General features: G+C 40.0%; 1 protein-coding gene across 1 annotated transcript; it reads left to right on the forward strand.

Moving 5' to 3' along the window:
- The first annotated feature begins 2,711 nt into the window (after window positions 1–2,711).
- Window positions 2,712–12,747, forward strand: LACTB2 (lactamase, beta 2). The gene is made up of 7 exons (XM_008944942.1): window positions 2,712–2,859; window positions 3,237–3,400; window positions 4,323–4,446; window positions 6,070–6,248; window positions 9,673–9,821; window positions 10,823–10,904; window positions 12,704–12,747. The coding sequence occupies exons 1-7, from the start codon at window positions 2,738–2,740 to the stop codon at window positions 12,745–12,747; spliced, it is 864 nt and encodes a 287-aa protein (XP_008943190.1). The 5' UTR covers window positions 2,712–2,737.
- Window positions 12,748–15,001: the final 2,254 nt, after the last annotated feature.

The raw sequence follows: 15,001 nt of genomic DNA on the forward strand, positions 1-15,001 counted from the left end.
GAGATGTAAGTGGTCAGCCTGGTGAAGGGAACTGTATTTACACTGTATAAGAACATCGTGTCATTCTGTAGCTGGATGTACCACCTTTGTCAGCCTGTATCCTTCTTCTTGAGACAAGAACATTATGCATGGTTTTTAGAACAGATTCAAAAATAAAACCCCAAAACCCAAACAGATTCACGGTTTCAGTGTTGCATGAAGTACAACAGTAAAAGGTGATTCAATAACTGGATCCAAACAGAAAGTTCTTTGGATAGGCAGTTTATGGCTGAAGTAAGCTTTGTACCAAGATGCACCTTTAATGATTGATACTGTACTTGACACGTGAGTGGTGAGGAGTAAGTGCCTACTTTTGTACCTGAAATGAATAAACATGGTAATGAGATTCCTTCCTATCCTTTTGTGTCTGAACACTTCACAAAGAGGAATTATCTCATTATCATGAAATCCCTAATAAGAAAGGAAGTTTTACAGGCTGTGTCCAGGCTCTTCTGCAACAGCAGCATGAAGAGTATCTGCGAGCCAGGTGATTCCTGCTCCAGACACACACCCTCAGCAATGTATGAAACACTCAGGAAAGCTGGTATCAATGAGCCATGCATTACCAAACATGTCAGCTTCTTACAGTCTCATAATTGCCTTGGGTCTAGTCTTGAAAGAGCCTTGGAATGGTTGGTAAAACACAGGGTTTACATTTTACTCATGATAACAAAAATCTATCAGACTCAGATCTATATTCTCAAATATCCAATGTCTTAATTCCAAGCCTGAGCACAAATAAATGCCTGCTCACAGGTGCACATGAAACCTCTGTGTAAGATTTCATCCCTTAATATCCCCTGTATTTTACGCATGATAGCATTCCAAGTATTATGAGAGAAACAGCAGGCTTTCCAAAACGATGGGCTTGCGCAGGAGACGAAGAGGGCTGCCGCAGAACCGGGGCTGCGCTCTCCAAAGGCACCCGCTACTGCCACCTACAGACCGGACAGACTCGCAGCTCCTGCCCAAGCCTAGAACACGTGTCCTCCAGCTACAGCGCAGTCACAGTTGTCCTAAGTATTCCTTGGGGAACAAGTCTACAATTCCCAAAAAATTTCTTCTTTTAGGTCGGGAAAAAAAAAAAAAAAAGTCTTGTGAGCTTAAAAATAACTGGCACCTCTCTACTTCTGATTTATCAATGATATGGAAAACTTCAGGTAAAGCATTTCAGAAATTTTCTCTAAACTTGCAGAATTTTCTTAGAAATAGGAAACCACTGAAATACACAACTTGCCTTTGCTTAGGCAGTACCTTCATCTAACGACACAGCAACTAAGCTTTGCCTAAGGACTGAAAATGGGCTGAACATCCCACCAAACAGACGTACACATGTGCTACAAAATCAGCATGATAGGGTAACTTGTAATTAGGTAAGTTCAGTTTTTCATAGAACAGTACATAGGAAAATTGTATGGGAAGAGATTGGAATGTTGTGTGTAGGAGTGCAGCGTACCTGCACACAAGAAGGTTTCCTCTGACTTGAAACATCCTTTCTGTTGTTTGTAGTTCATGCTCTGATGAGCTTTGAAATAAAAAAAATTAAAAAAAAAAGAGTAATGGGTTTATAGCTCAAATAACTAAAGTTTTTATTTATCAGAAAAATCAAAGAAGTTGTCTTGAAAGCCTAAATACAGGGATCACCAGTATCTGTCCCTGGCTTTTGTGATGCCTGGCAGTTGCCAACTGCAATCCAAGTCCATGCAGAGGAGCAGATTTTTTTTTGATTGCTGCATAACTCATCTCCCAGCATGTATTGCACGTATAAACCACATTAGCATCTAAGCAAACCAAAAAATTTAAATTTTGACGTTTCATAAGGTTACAAAGTTCTGTTGAACCACAAAGTTTTGTTTTTCAGTTCAATGCTCTAGTCAGAGTTGTTTGTATCTAACTTGGAATTTTGCCTGTTGTGATCACATTTGGGGATTTCTGCAACTTTAGAAGAGTGGGAATCTGTTCTGTTTGCCCATGCAGATCCTACAAATGTCCCCGCATCATATGTAAGGGTTACAACTTTATTTTCATATAATAACAAAATGCTTAAGGAAAAAATTAGCTACCACCAAACACATTTTTTGTGCTGCTGTAATCACATTTTAAATTTACATTTGTTACAGGTAATATATAAGATCTGGTGCAGGTATAAAGCAGTCAGAAAATGTTTGAAATTACAATATTCATAAAGTTGCCCACAGTAATCTTACCTACTTTAATTTCAAGTTAAATTATCTTTATTCTTCATTTGCAAGTACTTTAGAGAAAGAACAAGTCTGCTCCCATTTCTCTACCAACGCCAGGTGACAGGCAGGGGGTTCGTAGGTGACGCTTGGAAGCCCAAGGGGTGTGAATTTCAGCACCTCGCAGGCTCTGGATATGCAAAGGCAGCCTTGCTGCTTGGATGATGTGACCGAATTTCACAGGATGGCAGAAGTGGGAAGGGACCGCGGAAGGTCAGCTGGTCCAACCCCACTTGTTCAAGCAGCCACCTGAAGCAGGCTGCCCAGGGTCGCGTCTGGGTGTCTTTTGGACGTCTCCAAGGATGGAGACCCCACAGCTTCCTTGGGCAGCCCCTGCCCGCGCTCGGTGCCCTCGGAGAGCAGAGGCTGAGGGCGGAGGAGGCGGAGCCGGGGAAAGAAGCGCCTTCCGCCTTTCCGCCTTCCCGCCCTCGGCAGTGGCTGAGGGCAGCGGAGTCGCCATGGTGTCGTTGCTGCCGCGCATCGAGCAGCTCTCGTCTCGGGTGGTCAGGGTGCTGGGCTGCAACCCGGGGCCGATGACTCTGCAGGGCACCAACACCTACTTGGTGGGCACCGGGATCAGGTAACGACCCCAGGCGGGGGAAGGGGACGGGGGACGTTCCCCGTCCAGTTCCCCTTCCCCCGCCCGCGGCCATTGCGCTGCCTCTGGCTCCCGGTTGGGCTGAGGCGGGGGATTCCCCGAGGGAAGCGGGTGGATGCCTCCTCTCGGGAGCTGCAAATTTACAATTTCCCCCCGTTTCTATGTTGTTGCGCCGCAGCGGTAGAATATCATGGAGGGGAAAGATGGCGCCTGGGACCGGGGGTTATTCATTGCTACATTTACGTGCAGTGTTGTGGGGGTTTTTAAACGTTATTTGTCACATGAGCGCTCTGCATTCGCTTACTGTTTTGTTTTGTTTTGTTTTCGCTCTTGTCTTTTTTATTGCCGTCCCCGTGTAGAAGGGTCCTTATTGACACAGGGGAGCCGGCTACTCCTGAATATATCAGCTGTTTAAAGCAGGCGCTGTCAGAGTTCAACATCTCCATTCAAGAAATTGTAGTGACACACTGGCATCATGACCATACTGGCGGAATACCTGATATCTGCCAAAGTATCCCTAACGGTAGGCCAGAGACCGTGGGTAGTGTTGAAAATGTTAGATACTTGGCAAGAAAAGTACTGAGTGCTTCTATGCAAATAAGCTAGATCGTTGTTCTGGAGTCTCCATATAATCTGCATGTCATTTCATAACATGGTTGCAGTGTGGTGAATGTGAGCAATGAATAATCTGAATATTGTAGTTGCAGCACTACAGTTTTTCTTCAATACCTGTGCGTACCTTCGTAGTGAGTTTCCCTTACATGTGCATAATGAGAATTTAAATTACCATCAGCAGTTTAAATTGTGTTAAGAAACTTGAGGAAAACTTGGTACTCTTTCCTTTCTACATGGACACTAATGACAAATTGGCTGTTATTTTTGCTTCTGTAAAAACAGTAAATAACCTAATTTCTGAAAAAGAACCTTGCATAACTTAAAGATTCCTTACAGCAAATCATTAATAATTGCTGACAGATTTCTAGGCCTCAGATGATGAGGTGAAAGAGGGTGGGGCAGTCTGCAGGTAAATTCTGATCTAAAAGTATGTATTTCATGTTGATGAACAGTAAGAGACATTTTTACTTTAGTATCTGGGAAGAGCATAAGCAGTGTGGTTTGTGTGGTTCTTAGCTTCACTGAACTTTGTCACAAGCTGTCACAGTCTTTATCAGATTTTTTTAATTTCATTTATGCTTTTTCATCTTCAGAATAACTGCTGGTACAGAGTACAGTATTCAGATTCAGTGGCTGTCACTATTCAGTGTTAGTGGCTCTGGAATAAGGTTGCTTTATAAATGAAGTTGCTGTACAGGATTTCATGTTTCTAGTTTTGTATTCATACTGTGTAATAATTAATAGTACTTTTTCCAAAAGTAGCCTTTCTCAGGAGTTAGCTTTGTTAGTGGCAAATTCAAAACATCCTTTTCTTTGCTTTCTCTAAATAGAATCTGAATATCGCATCTGTAAGCTCCCTCGTGTCCCTCACTGTGAAGAAGAGATAAAAGGAGGATATAAATATTTTTATCTTAAAGATGGAGATGTGATACAGACAGAGGGAGCCACACTCAGGTAAACACCAATTTCTGTAAGTTTGCTGGATCAGTTTTTTCTTCAGAATTCTGACACATACATGTATCCTGACTTCTAGTGATAGGCAGGCCATGCATCTGATCTTGTCAATACTTACACATGCAGACTTCCTATCTTCCAAGGACAAATTTTGCTTGTTTTCCTCAGTTTAGGTGTGAATTGTATCCCGGTTGCAGAACTGTGTGCCACACAGCACCAGCTCTGTCAGGTCCTGATTGCAGTTTTGATGCATCTGCCATTAACAGGAATCACAGAATGTCAGGGGTTGGAAGGGACCTCCAGAGATCATTGAGTCCAACCCCCCTGCCAGAGCAGGACCATCTAGTCTAGGGCAGGTCACACAGGAACACATCCAGACAGGTCTTAAAAGTCTCCAAGGAAGGAGACTCCACAGCCTCCCTGGGGAGCCTGTTCCAGTGCTCTGGAACCCTTACAGTAAAGAAGTTCTTCCTCATGTTGAGGTGGAACTTCCTGTGCTCCAGCTTGTGCCCGTTGCCCTGCGTCCTATCGCAGGGCATAAGTGAGAAGAGATTGCCCTTTCCTTCCTGACACCCAGCCCGCATCTATTTGTACACATTAATTAGATCCCCCCTAAGTCTTCTCTTCTCCAGACTAAAAAGCCCCAGGTCTCTCAGCCTCTCCTCACAGGGCAGGCGTTCCAGTCCCCCAGTCTCCTCATAGCCCTCTGCTGGACTCTTTCGAGTAGATGTCTGTCCCTCTTGAAATGGGGAGCCCAGAACTGGACACAACACTCCAGGAGAGAGCTCACCAGGGCAGAGTAGAGGGGCAGAAGGACCTCCCTTGTTCTGCTGCATACACTTTTCTTAATGCACCCCAGGACACCATTGGCCTTCCTGGCCAGTCCGACTAATTTTGTGGTCTGCACTGTGTTGCTTTCAGTGTGAATCAGCCTCGTGTGAGGCCTTCTGCCTTCCAGAAGTGTGGTGGAAGGAGGCTGCCGTGCCCCTGCTTCACAGCCCAGGTGACTGTGCATCTTGGCTGTCATTCCCAGTCAGTGCTCCTTCAAGCAGCAGGGGCCCAAATCCTAACTACTCAGGTGTTTGTAGTTCCTTCTTGTATTGGGTGGCTCTGCTTCACTGTGCCATGGAGCTTTCAGGGAAAAACAGTTTTTGTGAGACTGAACTTTATTTGATTTGCTCTAGAAGTTTATAGTTAATTTCTAGAAGAACTGACAATATCATCCTTACCTTCTTTTATTAAGTGCAAGGTATACATTAAGAACTTTGCAGATTTCAGTCTGGACATGTCAGTTTTTCTTTCTTAATGCTTCAGAAGAAAGCCATCTAACACAAATGCTTCCTGACTATCCAGCTCCCACACTGTGTGTTTATTACAGTATAAGTAAACACACGTTAGAGACAATGATGATCTGTTCTCTACGTGGTATAAGAGAACAGACTGGCAGTTGACAGATTGATGGCCTGTTTACATGAACATTGCAGCCTTTTCAGGTCTGTTTTTCTGGTTCTTGCTGTGGGCTGTTTTGTAAGTGTATGGTTTATCATTATTTGGTCATAGCTTCTGAAAATGAAGCACAAACTGTATGACAAACTTAGGCCTGTCTATTGTTGTTGTTTAAAGAGTTTTATATACGCCTGGACACACCGATGATCATATGGCTTTACACCTAGAAGAAGAAAACGCTGTATTTTCTGGTGACTGTATTTTAGGGGAAGGAACAACAGTAATTGAAGACCTGAGTGATTACATGAAAACTTTGAAAAAGTTGTTGCAAATGAAACTGAATTTAATATATCCAGGTAAGTGGTTCTCTTTATAACTGCTCTGGTTTACTGTATAACTTTTAAGTATCTCCTCTAAGAATTTGAGAACTCTTATTACAATCAAAACCATTACTAATGTAGCAGTTCGAGTTCATTACCTAATACACATCCAGCGCTAATCTAAGTTGACTTTTTGGCATGGTGATTTGCAAGACTTGAAAATTTCTTAGTGATAGATTTCTCTGATTGTGCTTCTGTGCACTGTTGGAATCATACAGCAAATCTGATTTTCATATATTACTGTATCCATGTGGCTTAATGTTAGTCTGGAAGAAAAAAGTAATAGCTGTTCTTGTGTTCCTTTGCATCCCCACGTACACTGCCAGTGTGAATAACCCAGTAACATTTTTTGAGAGAGATGTCTGTCCTTTGCAGCACAGATTAATTACAAATTTATCTTGGAAAGCTACAGAATTGTCAAATGGTTATCTTGGTTAATGACCTAGCTTAAATTTGAACACGAACCAAGAGGCCCAACATTGTGTTCTGAAAATAAGTTGCCGATTTATTCAGTCAGTGTCTTTGTGTTAATTTTTTTCCTGTTATCTCCCCCAAACTTTGGGAATGCATTTACTTTTCATATAAACCAGATGTCTATTTGACAAGACTGGATTTTAAGAATTCATTATGTAACTAAGGTTTAAGCTCCTCATTTGCTTTTTCAGGATTTTTAATGACTCGCTGTGTTTGATCTTCAACTTGTCTTTCTGAGCAACTCTGTCTGCGTTCTCAGTTTTTTCTTCCTCCGTTACCCATCTATGTTTAGCCTACATAACCAAATCTCTTCTGTGTCCATTCCCAATACACTTCTTTTGAAGTAGGTGCTTTAAGATCTAAGCACAAAAATGGTATTTAAGAGGAATATCTTTATAGATATTCCGTGGTTGTGGAGGCTGGCATACAAATAGTGACTTGTTCATAGTTCTTGACTTAACTGCTTGGTAAAACGATTTTAGCGTCCAGAATCTCAAATCTATTAATCAAATGTTTTAAATACTTACAAAACACATCTGGTTTCTCTGAATTAATTTCTGTCTTCCAAAACCCCATGTATGCCAAATTCTGTTTGGTTTATGATTTCATGTGTTGTACTTCACTCTCCTTAGTTGTTATTTATCTAGATTACACGTTCACCAAGGTGGAATGTTGTGGCGTTTATTTGCAGCTGCGTGCTGCGCATTGTAAGGATGTCCCCACGGTGCTTGCACGTAGGGGTATTACGCGTTTTCAGTGAGGAACAGCGAGTATCGAGATGGTTTGGCAGTGCCTTTCCTTTCTCACCTGCGCATTTGTGTAGAAGATAACTATGGCCCAATCAGAATGCTGTTTGATATGATTGGTATGTGCTGCAGTGGAGTGGTAGCTATAGCAGGAGGGAGTTTGCTTCACCAGTACTTTATAAGCTCGGTACTTCAACTTTATTCTGGTTTTAGGTCTTGATAATCTTGAACTGTTTCTCTGTTCCACATCCGTGCTTCTGCAATCACATTGCAGCCTCAGAATTTGATGTAGGGAGCATTAATTTTGTAACAGGCTGACTGCTGGCTAGATGTGAGAAGCTGAATTTTGCCAATCCTTCCCCTTCCATGTTTCTTTTTTAATTTAATATGGAAATGACTTCAAGCAGAGTACTCAAGACAGTCTATTTATAGCTGACGGTGAGAATCCTTGGGACCAGAAAAGGGCATTTTAGTCAGCAGAGGGCTCCCTATCCTGTCACAATAAATGGTGTTCGTTGGTAATACAGAAAAAAAAACGGTACTGCAGTTAGGAATTTGTGCAAGATTTCATGAGCTAATTATTTTCATCAGTTTATCTTTTGTGTTTTAATTTACTGTAAAAGACGATAATCTGTATTATTTCACTGGGTGTTACAAGAATAAAAACTTACTGTTTCTGGTCATCTGAGCTATACAGAGGTCAGAAATAAAATGATGCTATCTGATAAAAAGTCTGAATTATTGGCAAGACAGTCATATTGTGAGAGATCACTTGCTCAGAAACATTTTATGTTTATGCTCAGAAACATTTTTACTGTAATGCATAAACTGCATTACAGTTTATGCAGGTAGGAGTTTTTTTTTTTTTTTTGTGAAGTTGCCTGTGTGGCTGCTGTCCCTGAAAAATTGGGGGTAGGAACGATCCACACCTGGATTTAGTTCCAAGGTTTCTGACATAGCTTTAATATATGTATATGCGAACACACTGCCTATGGATCAGATGATGTAATGGGTATAAAAGGCCTTTAATGTTGCAAAATGTGGGTTCTATTCCAGGTACTGACATGGGTCTTGCTAAATCGCTGAGAAGAGCAGGGACTGGTTTTGAGACTGGCTTGTGATTCCATGAGCAGGCATTAATTTTGAATACTTAAATGTCATATCTGTTATTAGAGAATGGACAGTTACAGTCTCTCCTCTGTATATCTGAATCTTACCTAAATTGTTGTAAATCTAAACTTTTTATAAATGGCAACATATTTACTAGCAATACTGTTATATTTTTAACTTACTTTGCAAGGACCAATAGCTTCATATTAAATATGTTTAAAATCATTAAATGTCAGTATAGTTTTATATTTACATGTTACATATCTTTTATTTATAATACTGTGTTTACACAAGGTAAGTCTCAATGTGTATTTAGTAGTTTTAGATCTGCTGAGGTAAGCATATCTGTTGAGGTGCACAATATTTTGACTTCCTGAAGGACAGATTCCTTTGACACTATTTCACAGATAGTTAAAACATGAAAAATTAGTTGCTCTTCTTCTGTATGCTGCCTGTCCTTGGGCAAAATAAATTCTAATTTTAAAAGTCTTAAAACTAAAAACCCATTTAGTCAGTTAACCCAAAAGTACAAGTAAGGAATATGATGATTTTTAAAAAATTGTTAAAAGAATCTCAAAAGAAAGTGATGTCTGAAAATTTCTACAAGAAACCTATGGATTTTTTTTATAGTAGTTTCTGTTCCACTCACAGTTTATAAAATACTTGGAGTTTAGAGTGGTGGGGCTGGAAGTTGCTGCTGCTGCTTCAGGTGAGGTTCACAGGCAAAGAAATAAGACACTTTGCTATTAAAAGCATGTGACAAATTTTCATGCAAGGGAATTTCTTTCTAGGTAAAACATTAATTATTGTTCATGTAACTCATGTCTGAAAAATATTTTCGTTTCATCTATCATTTTAGGGTGTCATGAGGCAGTATTTGATTTTTCCACAAAACACCTCTTACAATTTTAACATCAAGGATACTCCAACAGGGTGGTACATACAGGTGCTGCTCCCTTCTTAGGACTTCTAAGTCTGCCACAGTTTAAATTAAGAATGATTTGATTATTCTATGGCATTTTAATTCCAATTTTAAGTAATAGTGCTTTGGTACTTGTGTTTTGATGTAGGTCATGGCCCAGTAGTACGTGATGCAAGTCATAGAATCCAAAACTACATTTCTCACCGAATTGCACGTGAACAGCAGATCCTAGATGCTTTACAGATGAATGCTGGAAAATCATACACATCCTCAGAGCTTGTAAAGATAGTGTACAAGGTAACTTGATCAAAAGTTTTTATATCAGACTAAAGAAAATTGTTATGTTCTTAAAACGTGTCAGAGTTGCCAGTGGCTGTGGTTTGTGAACAGGTCTGTGAAAGCTTTAGAACTTGTCTCTCATGGTTTCCAGAGCAATGACTGTCACACTGAACATTTTGCAGGGTTTATGTACTGCTGCCTGTGGCTGTTCCCTCCTGCAGTTTTCCTCCTTGAACAACTGAAGGTTTTAAGTATAGAGCCATTCATATTTCTGTAAATCACAAACCACTTGTTCTACCACTATAGAATAGGAATTCTTTCAGTACTGCTAAAGCTTTCGTATATTTTTAAAAAAAAAAAAAGCGTAACCTTTCAAAGCTTTTTAAAGATTCACAATTTACTGAGCTAGTTTTCTCGTGAATGTTCTTGCCAGACCTGTGTTATTTAGTGAAGTTCTTAGTGTTCAAAAAGAAGTCTTGAATTCTAGAACGATAGAGCCGGAGACAGGGATTTTGAGAAACATTTCTGGTTTTTACCTAATGAGTGTTGAAAAAAATTAAGAGGTGTTTTGTCCTCCTGAAGCTGTTGTCTCTGTAAATGAGTAAACAATTTTAAAATAGTAATTGTTAAACAGTATTTAAACCAATGCAAGTGTTGTCATGGAATAGAAGTGATAGGTATCTGCGGAGAAATGCATCTTTCAATTTGTCTTTAAAGAGCTCAGCTACACTGACAGTCCTGATGAGATCAAGCTCAGAAGGGCATGGTCTCCTCAGTGTTGGCTGAAGTTTCTGTAATACAAGTAGATAATGCAAAAAATGAGAAAAATAAACAAAAATGTGTTATTGGGCTACCAGTGTAACTGGTGTAAAATTGATTTACTCATTTCAGTTTGCTGTCATTTAGCAGCAGTCCAGAGGAGGAAAATCAATGTTAATAAACCATGAGTTCTGTGTATTGAAAAAATAATTGGGGGAATATATAAACAAACACAAAATGCATATTTGTGTTTCTGTTAGGAGATCCCTGACAATTTACTTAAAGCAGCAGAAGTTAATCTCCTAGTCCACTTGAAGAAGCTGGAAAAAGAGGGAAAAGTGTGTAAGTTGTAGTCCTTTTCATTTTGATTTTCTGTGTACTGCTTCTCATTGTAGTTTAGTGCATTGTCTCCTGGGGGCAGGGAACTGCAGTTGGTTGCAGTAGCTGTCCTTAGGCAGTTTGAACTGGAATTACACACAAAAAGTCTATGGTATTTCCAAACTTTCAGAAAACATTTTATATTTGTGACATGGTTAGAGCACAGATTACTGCAATGCATAGACCTTTAAATTTTTATTTAGAACATACCATGGAAGACATTCCTTGCGCTAGTGTTTATACCTTTGTGTATGTCCTGAAATTCGTACATAAATACGCCCATATGCAGCATTTTTATGGGGTTAGATGTTACATTTCTGCCTTTCCTAAATACATGTTGTTGTACATATGTGTTCTAGGGATGGCTAAGGTCACAGAGTAAATCTGTACAGTTTTTGATTAGTACAGTTCTTAGGAGAGCCAGCTATATTTAGTTTACTCTTTTCACCTGAGCCAGTATTTTTGGTGAACAAGGTGAAGTGTTCTATTTCTGTAACGGCATGCACACATGGAAGCAGGACTTGGCTAGAAGAAGAGGAATTTATTTGTTTCTGTACATGACATAACTGCAGCCAGGACTGCCTCCTTATAAGTAAATAATTGCACGAGTGTTTACAACTGTTTCAAGTTGTCAGCACTTACCAACCTGAGTAGCAACATGAAATTAGCACATTTTTTTCCAACACAGACCTTCTATTTATTTAAATGATAAACCAGCTATTAGGTACCATTTGTTTGAACAATTGAGACTGACTTTTTGTAGCAATAGTGACCTGCTTTTTATTCAAAGAAGAGAGACAAGAGTGCCAGGAATACAATCCTGAAGTTCAGCAACTATGTCCTTAGGCATGCTTCGTAGACGCTTGCCAGCATGATCCTTCCTGCACCAGCTTTGAAATGGGGTCTCAGCTCTTGGTCATTAACATCCATTGTTGACCCACACCCTTCCCAGTTTGGCTCCACCAGATTCCACTGGGGTGTCTGCTTCTGGTGACTTTTTATCTCTCCCTTTCACTGCCAAGGCAGCTCAAACATCACCATTTTCTCTTTAGATGAAGTAATGGATAAATTAACTTACTTTCTTAAGGTAGTCTTGCAGTCTTCCCTACAAAGACTTAAATGTCAGGTAGCTCATTTGTTTGTCTGAGCTGCTGATTTTCATCTCTTAAGCCAGGTTGGGTTTTTTTAAATTTTGTTAGTTTTTTTTTTCTTTTTTTCCCAAAACACCCTTTTCATACTCCCATGTTTGGATATAAGTATCTTGGTCATTGTTTCATATTTTTAAACCACATCTGATTAAAATGGTTTGTATTTTCTCTATTATATATTTTAATAATTGTCTATATTATTTATATATAATCTTTTTTAAAATATAAAATAGATAAAAATAGTCTGACTGTTCTTAACTTACCAGCACATTTTTTTTTTCTCTGAAGTTAAATTTCAGCAAGTTCAACAAATGCTCTGCTGCCTCAAATTTCTTAATATCTAGAAATCTTAATAGTCTGAACTTTAACTGAAAGATTACTAAACCCTTTTTTATTACTCAGTCTCTATATTGCTAGGTTACATTGTGAAACAGTTAATGTTTATCACCTTCCTTTAAAACTCAACAATGGCGCCAAGGAAAGTATTCCAGTTGTTATAATAAAAGATGTCGTGTACAGAATTACATGTACTGGTGAAGTCTGTGATAGTCTGGTGTTTATATATAGCATGGAAGTGTCAGTTTGTGACTAATTTGGTCTTTTTTTTCTTAACAGTACAGGAGACGTATCCCAACTTCAGATGGAGAAACAATTTATAAGCTATGCAAAATTGATCAAGAATATTTTTAATCTGCACGATTGCTGTATGCAAAAAGTATAATGATGAGCTCAGATGATATGTAAAACAAACACTAATCCCTTCATTTTTTTAAAGTGAAAACACAATTTTAAACCAGTGTGACAGTTAGTAATGTTTTCCATGTACTTCTTTATGGAAATTTTAAAAATAACCTGATAGGTCCGAGTTAATAAAATGAAATGAGTCTGAGGATCTGAATGGTACCTCTGTTAGAGAAAACCCGCAGAAGACAAGTAGCAAGGTCTTATAAACTTAATATCACTATATTGTAAAGCAATATTAAAACTTAATAAGCTATATTAAAAAATCTCTGGTAAAAATAATATAAAACATGTTGTTGTAAACCTGCTTTCCTTTGCTTGTGCTTTTCAAAAGTGATTTTTCTAGTAAGTTACTTGCACATTCTAAAAATTAATTTTTGTGAACAGATGTCACCACTGGGATTTACATTCCTTCTGTAACGTAACTGCCTGTGCATATCTCTTCTGTCCAACATTTTCTTCTGGTTCACTATACCTTGTTGTTACATACACGGAAGTGGCGTTAGGATTCAGTTCCAGATCACTGGAGCTGGGGGGTGGTGAGGAGAGCGAGCGGATCCGATCGGAGAGCTGCAGCGAGCACCCGGCGTTCTCGGAACCCGAGGGAAGCGCCAGTTTGGGCAGTTGTCCTTGCTGAGCACGTTCCGTGCCTCTGGAGCAACGACAGCGGAGGCTGTGGGTGCAGCAAAGGATACTTGCACCAGGTATGTTGTAAAAGTCTTCAAGGATCCTTGTTGATTGTGAGGTAGTAATTTGGGAGGAGTCTGTGTGTTTATTTAGAAATAGCACAGCACTGTGAGCTCTGTTTGTGTGTAAAAATGGGGATTGGTCTGTTTCTGTTTGTGCAGAATGCATTCAAAGTTGGGAATAAAACCAGGAGAAGGGGCAATTTCTGTCTCATCAGGTGAGGAGGGCAAATGTCATTCCACGTGTTAACTTTCCAAACAACTGCAATCAGACTGGGTTCTCAGCCTTCCTGGCAGCTACTTGGAAGATCCTTTCCTCAAAGGCAGTGTTATTTTTTAGGTTAAAGACCTAGGAAAGATGGTGGATGTTAGTTACAACCCTTTGGGTGTTTGCTATTTTTTTTGCCAACTTGCTTATTTGCACTTCAGCATTGTTGTTCTTGATTGTATTTTTTTAAGGCTGTGGGATGACGAGTGAATTCAGAAGTTCCCCAGCAGGAGAACGTTGTTCTCTTGGTGTCTGTTCCTGTTGATGTGCTTCCCACTGAATCCTCTGGGGCCTGGACACCTGAAACGGTGCGTTGAGTTTGCCTGGCAAGGGTGTGGTAGCAGCAGGGCCACAGGGGTGGCATCTGTAAAGTGATGCTGGAAGCTTCCCCCGTTTCAGACTGTTTGGAACCTCTTTCCTGAACAATGTGATCATTTTGAAGCCTAGTATCTCAAAATACGGACATCTGGAGAGAAACCTGGCAAACCACTGATCAGCAGGCTGAGGGCTGACCAGCTCAGGTGTTCTAGATCATCCCACTTTGCCCAAAGAGTCATAAGAAATGTCATGTGGCACAAGATGGAACTCCAGTGAAAGGAGGGTGTGGAAGCTGCTCAGATTAGGCAGCAGGTGACCCTAGTTTCCAGTTCAGGGTAGTAGATTGCACTGTTTTGTCAGGACAAACAGAAACAAGTGGAAACCAGGGAGCTCTGCTTGTACGAGAGGACTTGAGCTGGGCCACAGAGGCACTTGCTGATGACAACTTGAGGAAAGGATGTCTTGTCCCAATTAAGTCCCGTTTGTTATGTTCTGTGGAAAGGAGATGACCTGATTTCTTTGCAGGCTGGGGTGGGAAATAGATGGAAGACTACATTGCAGAAAGGATTCAGGTTTTCATCCCAGCCCAATGTACCCCATGGATACAGTGTGTTACATCTGTGACAACAAGGGCTGTATCTTCACATTGTTATTGTTGAAATAATGTTTTGCTTTAGAGTTACAGAATACTGGTGTGGCCAGGGGATGGAAAGATTTCTAAGTTGTAAAACATCTTGGAGCTGAAATATAAATGCTTGTTCTGTTTAAATTTGTATATTTAAAAAAAAAAAAATCTCCAGCTGTGAAGGGAAAAATCTGTCGCTTTTTCTGTATGTTTAAGTTCCCCAGATCATCCCCAGATACCAATTATCCCTGTCTCCTGATAGAATAAATTCATGA

Source organism: Merops nubicus, unplaced genomic scaffold (assembly GCF_000691845.1).
Source record: "Merops nubicus isolate BGI_N331 unplaced genomic scaffold, ASM69184v1 scaffold36167, whole genome shotgun sequence".
NCBI lineage: Eukaryota > Metazoa > Chordata > Aves > Coraciiformes > Meropidae > Merops > Merops nubicus.

What these genes read in the sequence shown, in the direction of transcription:
- LACTB2 (XM_008944942.1), top strand. Translation starts at nt 2,738, where the DNA reads ATGGTGTCGTTGCTGCCGCGCATCGAGCAGCTCTCGTCTCGGGTGGTC. An exon ending in TTGGTGGGCACCGGGATCAG is followed by an intron (nt 2,860 to 3,236) that starts GTAACGACCCCA and finishes GTCCCCGTGTAG; the next exon opens with AAGGGTCCTTATTGACACAG. An exon ending in ACTGAATTTAATATATCCAG is followed by an intron (nt 6,249 to 9,672) that starts GTAAGTGGTTCT and finishes GTTTTGATGTAG; the next exon opens with GTCATGGCCCAGTAGTACGT.